The sequence below is a fragment of the Hyaena hyaena genome, unplaced genomic scaffold (genome assembly GCF_003009895.1).
Source record: "Hyaena hyaena isolate Hyena2069 unplaced genomic scaffold, ASM300989v1 scaffold_64, whole genome shotgun sequence".
NCBI classification, from domain to species: domain Eukaryota; kingdom Metazoa; phylum Chordata; class Mammalia; order Carnivora; family Hyaenidae; genus Hyaena; species Hyaena hyaena.
The window spans coordinates 2,890,311-2,903,596 of record NW_024080698.1 but is presented as its reverse complement, the minus strand read 5'-3'; the positions used below and the strand labels follow the sequence as shown (position 1 = coordinate 2,903,596).

At 41.3% G+C, this 13,286-nt stretch overlaps 1 protein-coding gene across 4 annotated transcripts in view; it reads left to right on the top strand.

The window, feature by feature from the left end:
* The window catches only part of FAM178B (family with sequence similarity 178 member B), a 115,961-nt gene that overhangs the window by 44,076 nt on the left and 58,599 nt on the right, over positions 1–13,286 (top strand). For all 4 annotated transcript variants that reach the window (XM_039232455.1, XM_039232454.1, XM_039232457.1 and 1 more), the window contains exon 8: positions 786–870. In XM_039232455.1, coding sequence (XP_039088386.1) covers positions 786–870 — 85 coding nt within the window. The remainder of the gene's footprint in view (positions 1–785; positions 871–13,286) is intronic.

Sequence of the window (13,286 nt, the reverse complement as noted above, 5' to 3'; positions counted from 1 at the left end):
CAGGCTCTCCTCAGCACTCTGGGAAGGAAAGTATAATATGCAGCAGGGCTGACCGTAGGCAGAAACAGGGCCACCAGGGCACTGCCCTGACTATAAGCCTTGGCCTCAACTGTGTGTCCCCAGGCCGGATGGCCCTAGTGTGGAAGGTGCTGTCCCACTGCTTTTCTCCATGTCCTGTTCTCTCCACATCCCAGATCCCCAGGTCATGATCCTCAGACTCAAAGAGCATTCAAGTAAGGATCCCAGTGAGTTTGAGTCACGTGGGTGACCTGCACTCCCCACTAGGTTGTTTGAGGATCTATATTCTGCACCAAGTCCCTCCCAGAGCCAGTGGTCTAAGATGACTGCAAGTTAAGGTAGTGATCTGCAAGTGACATGAGGATCATGGAGAGCAGCCGGCTTGTTGTTGTCCAGCAGAGTGTACAATGACAAGCTCTATCTTTTCTACACTGGCCCCTGCCCTGGAGGGGGCGTGGCCATGACCACAGGGAGTAAGGGCCAGAAGGACCAATACTCTCACACAGGGAGGTGGACACAGTAGGAGATCAAGTCAGATAGGCCTGGGATTGAATCCTGGCTTTGCTACTTACTAGCTGTGTGACCCTGGGGAAGTTGCTTGACCCCTCTGAGCCTGATTTTTCCCATCTGTAAAATGTCAGTAATGGCAATACCACATGGACCTGTGAGGGTTAAGTGGGATTTATTTGGTATGGAGCAATAAAGGTTTACTGCTATTATTATATCATAGGAGTGACCCAGCTAACCTGTTTTTTTCCTTCTTCTAGTTGCTGACATGGCCTCCAGAAACTTCTTCAGGAGCCTTTGGTCTCCTGTGGGATCTCAGTGTGGATGGGCTCTTCCATCAGTCTGGTCAGTACTAGGGAGCAGAGTGGAGACTTTTGCCCTGAGTACCCAAGCTCAAGAGCCTATATAATACACAGCTTTCTACAGCCCTAGAGCTGGGCATGCAGGAGAGGTGCTGATGGGGACACTGCATCACTGGGACACGGAGACATCAAGCCATCTTTGGCTCTGGCTCCAGCATTAATAAAAAGCTGAGCCAACAGGCTCCTTGGCACCTTGATTTGGCTTCAGACTTATGTCACTGTGGCCAAGTCCAGGCTCACCTCACAGACTCCTGGGATCCCAAAACTGTCTGGAACGTGAGTTTTCTGGATTTAAAGAGACAGCTTGCCTTTGAGTTCTTCCTGCGAGCCCCAGTTTGCTTGGGAGGGTTTCATGAACATCTGCATCAAATCAGGGAAGATCCTAGGGTTAGAGTCACCAAGGGGGAGGCCCTTGAAGCAATGTCCCCACCAGCAGTCCCCCTTGGCTCCTTGGGTATCAGCAGGGCCCCTAAGTGTGATCCAGGCAAAAATGAGAGCCCTGAGTCTGTACCTTGGTCCTGACATTGAAATGGTGATTTAGGTCATCTTTATACTTGAAGATGTTCAGAGTTTCACAGGGCAATCAATTTTCCATTTAGTGGCTGTACTGTTCCCAGGCTGTCATCATTTGGTACCTGAACCTAGACACTTGGGCACCAAAAGCTATCATGTAGCCAGTTGAAAGTTGCTTATGGCAGACAGGGAGAGGGATTCACAGGTGTCTGGAGCCTGCTTTTGCCCACAGCTGTAATCTGCCCACCCTTTCACTAAAATTCGAAAGCGCCTAACCCTGAAGGCCAAAGTTATAGACCCACCATGCAGCATTAAGCCCCTGCCCCATTGGCCCTTTGCATTTCTGCTTTTGTGCCTCTTGTACTTCACGAGGTGACTGAGCTAGGGCCCATCTATCAAATGGGAGCATTCCAAACTCCTGCACCCTCTCCCCTCCTCCCTCATTCTCCATCCCCACGCTGGGACCCTTGTAACTGAGGTCTTCTGAATAGCACCAGTCTGGGCATCTGCACTCTTTTCATAACCTCTGCTCCTACAGCCTGGGCTGCCCTTTCCTGAACCTCTGGGGCCTCCTCTGCAGCATGCCTGCCCTTTTGGGGAACAGAGGCCTTCCTTGTCCCGCTCCTCTCCTCCATGCAGTGGTATGTGTCTCCTCCCGCAGAGGCAGAGGGGACGTCCCATTCTTCTTTGCTTCTTGTCCCATTGTCCCTGATTCAGCCTCCATCAGGAGGGGCTAGGAACTTGCTCTGGAGTTCCCAGCCAGTTCAGCTCTGGCTCCGGAGTCTTTCTCATGGTATTACTTGAGAGCCCAGCCCGGGCTTCTCTTTCTTTCCCATTGGGATACAGACTGGCGTAGAGAATTCCATGCCAAGGTTGGGAACTTGACTGGTTTGGGGAAGGTCAAAGGCCAGGTCCACAAAAGAATCGAAAGCAGGATCTTAAACAGGTATTTGTACATCCGGGTTCATAGTAGCATTATTCACAAATAACCAAAAGGTGGAAGTAACCCAGATGTCTCTGACTGGATGAGTGGATAAAATGTGGTATATACATGCGCCAGAATACTATTCTGCATTAAAAAGGAGGGAAATTCTGACACAGGCTACAACATGGATGAACCATGAGGACATTACGCTAAGTGACTAAGCCAGACACAAAAGGAGAAGTACTGTGTGGTTCCACATATGTGGAGTACCTACAGACTTCGAGTTCATAGAGATGGAATGTGGAATGGTGGCTGCCAGGACCCAGGGGAAGGGGCAATGGAAAGTTAGTGTTTAACGGGGACAGAGTTTCAGTTTGGAAGGATGGAAATGTTGGAAATGGACCATGGTGATGGTTACACTACTGTGTAACAGTGTGAGTGTGCTTAACACCACTGAACTGTACACTTCAAAATGGCTAAGGGGAAATTTTTATGTTATGTGGCTTTTACCATCCAAGCAGGATCCATGCTGTCAGCTCAGAGCCCTACTCGACAACCTGATATTGCCTGTTCTCATGAACCACGAGATCATGACCTGAGCCAAAATCAAGAGTCGGACACTTAACTGACTAAGCCACACCAGTGCCCCCAGATCTCTCCATTTTCAAGAGAAAACTAAGTTTTAGTTAGTTTTACTTTAAGTGACAGATATCCAGTTCAGAGAAGTTTATTATCTCACATGACAAGAAATCCAGATGTGGGGGTTTCCATGGTAGTTTAGCAGATCTTCAGTATTAGGGCTCCGGCTTTAGCTTCTTCTCACTAGTTCTCACTACTTCTCCTCAAGGTTGCAAAATGGCTGCTATAGCACCAAGCATCATCATGTTCTCATGACACAGCAGTTCAAGGCAGAAAGAAGAGTAGAGGAGAAGAGGTCATCCTTTCTCATATTTTTCTCTCTTTATCAAGATACTTTCCATTTTGTTTTATTAGACAGAACTGGGTCACAGGCTTTAGAGGACATTTGCCGTGTTTTCTGACTATCTGATGCCCTTTGAACAGCCTGGCTATGTTTGAAGAATTTTTAGTCTCCTGATCCTACCCCTCCAGGGTAGAATCCTGGAGACTCACTTTTCCAGCCTCCTTTCAAATATTTCAATTTTTAGTTTTAGAATTTCCATTTAGTTCAGTATTATTATTATTATTATTTTGTAGTTTGTATTTCTCTACTGGGAGTTCTTATATGTTCATTCAATATGAGCATATTATCATTTACCACACTGAGCATAGCTGTTAACAGTTGCTTTAAAATCCTTGTCTGTAATTATAACATCTGGATCATCTAATTCATCAACATGGAAAAATAAGTATGAAAGTGAACATTTACTTAAAAATTTTTGTAATGTTTTTTATTTATTTTTGAGAGTCAGAGACAGCATGAGCAGGGGAGGGGAGGGGCAGAGAGAGAGGGAGACACAGAATCTGAAGCAGGCTCCAGGCTCTGAGCTGTCATCACAGAGCCCGACGTGGGGCTCAAACCCACGAACCGTGACATCATGACCTGAGCCAAAGTCGGACGCTTAACTGACTGAGCCACCCAGGCGCCCTGTGAACATTTATTTAGACTGAGTACAGAAGTCATACCAAATACTGGACTTTGAGCAGTTCAGGTCTCTTTCTTCTAGATCTCTTTAGATCTAGAAATGTTCCAGAAATGCTCATGTAGAAATGACCATTGGTTGTAGCCTGGCTTTCCTACAGACCATCCAACAGGATGTTCACAGGGGGCCTTGCAAGTGAGGACTTCAGAGCTTAAGCTTCATTAACTTTAGGGTCATTTGGTTTCTGACACATAACAAACTGCTTTCCATTCAAACACCCAGAGCTTTTTTTCTGTTGCCTGTAGCTCAGAGCCCTGACTGGATGTTTGGGGCCAGAGGGGTAGGGATGGCAAACTCACTTGTCTGTGGGGACTAGAGAGTTCCTGCCCTGTCTGAGAGACTGGTAAGTCTGGTATTCGCACATTTCTCTATTTATTTATTTATTTATTTTGAGAGATTGAGAGTGTGAGCACAGGGGGAGGGGCAGAGGACGATGGGGGCCATTGCAGGCATAGTGAAACATTGTTAATATTTATTAAGACAGGGACAGAACTTGTGTTGTTTAGATGTAATTCACATACCATGTAATTCACTCATCTAAAGTGTTATGATTCAATATGATTCATAGAGTTGCTCAACCATCATCACTATCTAATTCCAGAACATTTTCATCACCCCAGAAAAAAACCTCATACCCATCAGTGGTCCCACCCCCTCACTCCGCCCAGCCCCTAATCTACATTCTGTCTCCATGAACTTGAGTATTCTGGACATTTCATATAAATATAATGATACAATATGTGACCTTTTGTATCTGGCCTCTCATTTAGCATAATGCTTGCAAGGTTCATGGAAGCTGTAGCATGTATTAGTACTTCATTCTTTTTTATGACTGGATAATATTCCATTGTATGGATGTACCATGTTTTATCCATTCATCTGTTGACAGACTCTTGGGTTGTTTCCACTTTTTGACTATGTGAATACTACTGCAACAAACATTTGCATGCAAGTGCTTATGGGGACATGTGTTTTCCTTTCTCTTGGGTGGAATTGCTAGGTCATATGGTAACTGTATATTTAACTTTTTGAAGGATTGCCAAACTATTTTCTCAAGTGGCTGCATCATTTTACATTCCCACCAGCAATGTAGGAGGGTTCCAGTTTCTTCACACCCTTGCTAACATTTGTTACTGTCCATCTTTTAATAGCCAAAACTAGTGGGTGCTAAGTGGTATCCTGTGGTCTAGATTTGCATTTCTCTGATGACTAAGGATGTTCAGCATCTGTTCATATACTTATTGGCCATTTGTATATCTTCTTTGGGGAAACATCTGTTCAAGCTTAGCCCATGTTTTGATTGGGTTGTTAGTCTTTTTTGTTGAGTTGCAGGAGTTCTTTATATACTCTAGATACTAGACCCTCGCCAGATACGTCATTTCCAGATATTTTTTCTCGTTCTGTGGTTTATCTTTTCACTTTCTTGATAGTGGGCTTTGATGCACAAGTTTTAAATTTTGATAAAGTCTAATTTATCTAACTTTTCCCTACTGTTTCCTATGCTTTCAGTGTCAAATAAGACACCATTTCCTAGTCCAAGGTCATGAATATTTTTCCCTAGTGTTTCCTTCCGAAAGATTTATACTTTTGGCTCTTGCATTTAGCTCTTTGATTTATTCTGAGTTGTTTTTTTAATATGGTATGAGATAGGGGTTCAGCTTCATTTTTCTGTATGTGGATATCCAATTGTTGAAAAACACTATTTGTTGAAAGGACTGTTCTTTCTCAGGGTGCCTGGGTAGCTCAGTTGGTTGAGTGTTCAACTTCAGCTCAGGTCATGATCTCACGGCTCGTGGGTTCAAGCCCTGCATTGGGCTCTGTGCTGGCAGCTCAGAGCCTGGAGCCTGCTTTGGATTCTGTATCTCCCTTTTTCTCTGCCCCTCCCCCACTCACACTCTGTCTCTCAAAAATAAGCATTAAAATTTTTTTTCCTAAAAAGACTATTCTTTCTCTGTTCAGTTGGCACCCTTGCTGAAAATCAATTGACCAGAGATGTAAGAGTTTATTTCTGGATTCTCAGTTTTATTCCATGAATTATATATCTTTATGCCAGTACCCCAGATTCTTGATTGCTGCAGCTTGCAGTGTTGAAATTGGGAAGTGTGAGTCTTCTGGCTTTGCTCTTTTCAAAATTATTTTGGCTATTCTGGATCTCTTATATTTCCATATTAATTTTAGGATGGTTTGTGAACCTCTGTAAAAATGGCAGCTGAGGTTTTGATAGTGATTGTGTTGAATCTGTAGATAACTTTGAGTATTACTGCCATTTTAATAATATTGAGTGTTCCAAGTCACCAGTACGGAATATCTTTCCATTTATTTAGATCTTCTTTAATTTCTTTTGTAAGTGTGTAAGTCTTAACACTTCTTTTGTTAAATTTATTCCTAAAAAAGTTTATTCCTAAATTTTTTGATGCTATTATAAATGGAATTTTTTTCTTCATTTTCTTTTCAGATTGTTTCTTGCTGGTGTGTAGATAGACAACCGATTTTTGTATACAGACTTTGTATCCTGCAACCTTGCTGAACTCGTTTATTAGCTCTAATTGTTTTTTTAATGGCAGAATTTGGTCTTGAAAGCAAACATGGTCTTGTGCAATTAATTGCTTGAAAGAAATGACCTCATGTTTCTTTAGCAAACGTGCTTTGGCTGTGCCAGCATGGGACTGGTCAGTAACCCTGCCAGGCGCACTGAGTAGGCAGCAGTGCCTGGAGGAAAGGAGCCCTATCAATGAGATCGAAACACTCTAGAGAGGAGTAAAACACGCGTAGGTTCTGTCCTTTCAGCTTCCAACAGTGCTGTTCATTCTTACCTACCCCTTCCATTCCCTACCAGCTACTAGAATATTCGTGTAGGAGGAGGAGAATATAACAAAATAAAATTATCCTGGCCAGTACATTCTTTGGATATTTTTTAAGTGGGCGAGAGACTTAGTTCTCAGAAAAAAATTAGTTTCATTTTCATCAACAATGTCTTTGGACACTTTTTTCTTTCTCACGTGGTCACCATGCTTTTTCCCTCTGTCCCCAGGGCTCCAATATTATAGTCACTGGGGCTTTAGTATTCCCTTGGACAGGCCCCTGTTTTGTGAGTCATTGTTTACTTGTATTCTGTCTCCATTCTTCTTCTCTACTTTCCTTCCTTGCTCCCTCTCAGATAATATTTATAAGATTGCTTCTTGCAAAAAGAATAAAACAAAACAAAACCAAGACAAATAACTTTGCTAGTTAGGTAAGCCCTGTTGTTAGTATCTTAAAGTATTCTATATATCAAGTGCAGAAAATTCAAATACCAGGAGTGCCCTGCTGGCTCAGTAAGTGGAGCATGCGACTCTTAATCTCAGGGGTGTGAGTTTGAGCCCCATGTTGGGTGTAGAAATTGCTTAAAAATAAATCTTTTAAAGAAGGGGGAAAATAAAATTCAAATACTAGAGAAAGGTGCAAAAGGAAAAGTGAAAGCTTCCCTGCCCACGCACTCTCCGTGGCCACTTCTCTCCTCAAGTAGTCATTATTAAGAGTTTCTTGTGATTACTTTTTAAGCAAAATTAATGCACAGTCCACATAATACATATTTTGTATTTATAGATTTACTTACATTGTATTTCTCCTGGCACTTTGATATTCATCTGAAGTTATCTCCAGTAGAGAGTTCTCTTCCCTGGATGTCAGGAGAGGCCACAGTCTACAGAATGCAAGTCAGACAGGATTTTCTAAACCAGGGGTCTCCAGCATGGGGGACCCTTGAGGTGGGATGAGCTACCAGGTATAAAAGAATTCACACCTATATTTACATTTTAATCCATCTTTCTTTTTTAAGTTTTATTGAGGTATGTAATTGACACACATTAACTTGTATACATTTAAAGCATGCATTTTATTCACTTGACATATGTATATACCCATAAAACTGTCATCATTATCAAGATAATGATGTCCAATGCCCTCAAAGTTTCCTTGTACATTTATGTAATAAATTTATCTCTCCTTTCCCTTTGGCCTCTAGGAAATCACTGATCTACTTTCTGTCACTACAGATCAGTTTGCATTCGCTAGAATTTTATATAAATGGAATCATGCAATAGGTACTCTTTTTTGTCTGGCTTCTTTCACAGAGGATAATTATTTTGAAATCCATCGGTGTTGTTATGTGTATCCATAATTTATTCCTTTTAATAGCTGAGTAGTATTTCATTGTACGGATATCTTATCCCTACTGACGGACATTTTCTTTTTTCTTTCAGTTTGGGGGCTATTAAAATCAGTTATAAACATTCTTATGCAGGCCTTTCTATGGACATCTGCTTTCTTTCCCCTTGGGGTAAATATCTATGAGTGGATAGGCTGGGTCATATGATAAATGTATGTTTAAAGTAGATTTTTTTTTGTTTATTTTTTCTTTAGTAATCTCTGTACCCTTATTTGGGGCTTGAACTTAACAACCTCAAGAACACGAGTCTTATGCTCTTCCAGCTGAGCCAGACAGACATCCCTATATGTTTAAGTTTTTAAGACATTGCCAAACTGGGGAGCCTGGGTGACTCATTGGTTAAGTGTCTGACTTTTGGTTTTGGTTCAGGTCAGGATCTCATGGCTTCATGAGAAAAAAGATTGCGAAACAGTTTTCTAAAGTGACCCTACCATCTCCCCACCAGGAGTGTAGGAAAGTTCCAGTTGCTCCACATATTCCCTACCACTTTAGGTGTAGTCAATCTTTTTTCTTTTTTTTCAATGTTTATTTATATTTGAGAGAGAGAGAATGAGTGGGGGAGGAGCAGAGAGAGAGGGGGACAGAGGATCCAAAGCGGGCTCTGTGCTGATAGCAAGGAGTCTGACACATAGCTTAAACCCATGAACTGTGAGATCATGACCTGAGCTGAAGTCAGGTTCTCAACCAACTGAGCCACCCAGGGGCCTCTAATCAGTCTTTATAATAGGTATATAGCGGTAGTTCATTGTGGTTTTAATTTTCCTTTTCCCTAAGGACTGACGATCTTTGCATCAGCTTATTTGCCATCCGTGTATCTTCTTTAGTTAAATGTGTATTTAGTTTTTTGGTCCACTTTCTTATTGGGTTGTCTTTCTGTTGAATTGTAAGCGTTATGTTTTTGTGTTTTTTTTTTTAAGTTTATTTTGAGAGAGAAGAAGTGGAGGGGAGGGGCAGAGAGAGAGAGAGAGAGAGGGAGAGAGAAGACCCCAGGCAGGCTCCACACTGACAGTGCAGAGCTAGTCCAGTGCCGGGCTCCAACCCATGAACCTGCTAGATCATGACATGAGCAGAAATCAAGAGTTGGATGCCCAACTGACTAAGCTACCCAGGTACCCGTGGATATATTCTAATTCCAGTTCTTTGTCAGTACGTTTTTTTGCAAATATTCTCCCCTAGTCTGTGGCTTTCCTTTTCATTTGTATGATCATATGTTTTGAAGAACAAATGGTTTTTTTTTCCACAAGTAATATTTATTTATTTATTTATTTTTACAAATAGTTTATTGTCAAATTAGTTTCCACATAACACCCAGTCCTCATCCCCACAAGTGCCCTCCTCCATGCCCCTCCCCCCCCCATCCATCAGTCCTCAGTTTTTGTCAGCATTCAAGAGTCTCTCATGGTTTGCCTCTCTCCCTTTCCCCCACCATTTCCCCCCTTCTTCTCCCCCTTGTTCCTCCGTTAAGTTCCTCCTAATCCTCCTGTACGTGCAAACATATGATATTTGTCCTTCTCTGCCTGACTTATTTCACTCAGCATAACACCCTCAAGGTCCATCCATGTTGCTTCACAGGTAATTTTGAGAATCAAGAAGGTGCAATAGCCTGCTGAGCCACAAAGTCATGAAAAATACACTCATTATGTGAGCATGGGCTAATGTTCTGGAAGTGAAACTCAATGGAAAGAAATTTAAGGTGCTTTAATGGGGTAGGATGAATGGAAGATTCATGGGGGCCATCCTACAGAGGCACCATAGGAGTAGTCCTGAAGAACAAATGTTTTTATATTTTAATGAAGTATGATTTATTGATATGTTATAATTGGTGCTTTTAGTGTTATATTTTAGAAATATTTGTGAAACCTGGGTCACTGAGATCTTTTCTTGTTTTCTTCTACAAATTTCATAATTAAGTTTTATCATTTACACTTTTTATAATTAAAATAAGTTCAATACTTTATAATTAGTCTTAGACTTTTAGGTCAGTGGTCCATTTCACTGGTGTAAGGTTAAGGCTAATTTCTTTACATATGACTATACAATATTACCAACACATTTTTTTTTTCAAATAGTTTATTGTCAAATTAGTTTCCACATAACACCCAGTGCTCATCCCCACGAGTGCCCTCCTCCATGCCCATCCCCCCTCCCCCCTACATCCATCCATCAGTCCTCAGTTTTTGTCAGCATTCAAGAGTCTCTCATGGTTTGCCTCTCTCCCTTTCCCCCACCATTTCCCCCCTTCTTCTCCCCCTTGTTCCTCCGTCAAGTTCCTCCTAATCCTCCTATACGTGCAAACATATGATATTTGTCCTTCTCTGCCTGACTTATTTCGCTCAGCATAACACCCTCAAGGTCCATCCATGTTGCTACACATGGCCAGATTTCATTGTTTCTCATTGCCATGTAGTATTCCATGGTATAGATAAACCACATCTTCTTGATCCATTCATCTGTTGATGGACACTTAGGCTCTTTCCATGTTTTAGCTATTGTGGAGAGTGCTGCTATGAACATTGGGGTACATGTGCTCCTATGCCTCAGCATTTCTGTATCCCTTGGGTAAATTCCTAGCAGTGCTATTGCTGGGTCATAGGGGAGTTCTATTGTTAGTTTCCTGAGGAACCTCCACACTGTTTTCCAGAGGGGCTGTACCAGTTTACATTCCCACCAACAGTGTAGGAGGGTGCCCGTTTCTCCACATCCTCGCCAGCATCTCGTGTTCTCTGATTTGCTCATTTTAGCCACTCTGACTGGTGTGAGGTGGTATCTCAGTACCAACACATTTTCAACACATTTGTTGAAAAGATTATTCTGACTGAATTGAATTAATGTAGTACCTTTATTCAGAAATCAATTGATCATATATGTGTGGGTCTATTTCTGAATTCTAGTCTGTTTCATTGATTTATAAGTCTAATTTTATCCCCACTGTCTACATTACTGTAGTTTTTTTAAGTGTTGAAATCAGATAGTTTAAATCCTTCAGCCTCATTCTTTCTCAAAGTTTTTTGGCTCTTCTAGGTCCTTTGCATTTTTATATAAATTTTAGAATGAGCTTGTCATTTTCTACCAAAAAAAAAAAAAATTCTGCCTGAGTCTTTATTGGGATTGCACTGAATCTATAGATCAGTATGGGGCATATTGACACACTTAAGCCCTCCAATCCATGCACGTGGGGTGTCTTTCCATTTATTTAGATCTTCTTCAGTTTCTTTCTTTTTTTAAAATGTTTGTTTATTTTTGACTGAGAGAGACAGAGTGCAAGCAGGGGAGGGGCAGAGAGAGAGGGAGACACAGAATCTGAAGCAGGCTCCAGGCTTGAGGCCTGAACTCATGAACCAGGAGATCATGACCTGAGCTGAAGTTGGCCACTTAACCAACTGAGCCACCCAGGTGCCCCTCTTCTTCAGTCCCTTAATATCGTGAATTACACTGATTTTTGAATGTTTATTTTTGCATCCTTACATTCTGGAATAATCCTATTTGGTTATGATGTATTAATTTTGTATGTTTTGTTGGATTCAATCTGGTAAAGTTTTGTTGAGAATTTTTAACATTTATGTTCACTGAAGATATTAGTCTGTAGGTTTCTCTTCCTGGTTTTGGTGTCAGAGTAATACTGGCTTCATAGAACGTGTTAAGAAGTATTTGCTCTTCTTCGGTATTCTGGAAGACTTTGTGTGGAACTGGTATTATTTCTTCCCCAAATGTTTGGTAAAATTAGCCAGTGGAACCATCTGGGCCTTGAGTTTTCTTTATGGGAAGATTTTTAAATTACAAATCCACTTGTTAAAATACATATGTGGCTATTTACATTATTTGTTTCTTCTTGAGTGAGCTCTGTTATTTTGTGTCCATTTCACCTAAGTTGTCAAATGTATTGGCATAGATTTGTTCATAATATTTCCTTATTATCCTTTTAATGTCTGTTGGATCAGTGATGATGGCCTCTTTCTTATTCTGATATTGGTAATTTGTTTCTTTCTTCTTTCCTGTCAGTTGGGTTACAGGTTTATTACCTTTGTTGATCTCAAAGAACCAGCTTTTGGTTTCACTGATTTTCCTTATAGTTTCTCTGCTTTCTGTTTCATTGACTTCTGCTTACCCTTATTTCCTTTCAAATTCTGCTTGTTTGGGTTTTGATCTTCTCTCTTTTCCTCCAGTTTTTTAAAGTGGAAACTTAAATCATAGTAGCTCTTTTATTATTATTATTATTATTATTATTATTATTATTATTATTATTATTATTTGTGTGTCAAAAGTAGCTCAAACTTGGGACGCCTGGGTAGCTCAGTCGGTTAAGTGTCCAACTTAAGCTCAGGTCATGATCTCACAGTTTGTGTGTTCGAGCCCCATGTCAGGCTCTGTGCTAACAGCTTGGAGCCTGAAGCCTGCTTCAGATTCTGTTTCCCCACCCACCTCCACTTCTCCTGTGCTCATGCTCTGTCTCTCTCTCTCAAAAAAAAAAAAAAAATTTTTTTTTAAATTATTTTTAAAAAATTTTTAAGTAGCTCAACGTTTTTTTTCTAACATTTTATTTTTAAGTAATCTCTACACCCAACATGGGACTCTAACCCACAACCCCAAGATCAAGAGTCTCATGCCCTACTGACTGAGCCAGCCAGGTCCCCCGTAGCTCATGTTTTTTTTTTTTTGTTTTTTTTTTTTGTTTTTTTTTTTACAAATAGTTTATTGTCAAATTAGTTTCTACATAACACTCAGTGCTCATCCCCAAAGTGCCCTCCTCCATGCCCATCCCCCCCTCCCCCCCACATCCATCAGTCCTCAGTTTTTGTCAGCATTCAAGAGTCTCTCATGGTTTGCCTCTCTCCCTTTCCCCCACCATTTCTGCCCTTCTTCTCCCCCTTGGTCCTCCGTCAAGTTCCTCCTAATCCTCCTATACGTGCAAACATATGGTATTTGTCCTTCTCTGCCTGACTTATTTCGCTCAGCATAACACCCTCAAGGTCCATCCATGTTGCTACACATGGCCAGATTTCATTGTTTCTCATTGCCATGTAGTATTCCATGGTATAGATAAACCACATCTTCTTGATCCATTCATCTGTTGATGGACACTTAGGCTCTTTCCA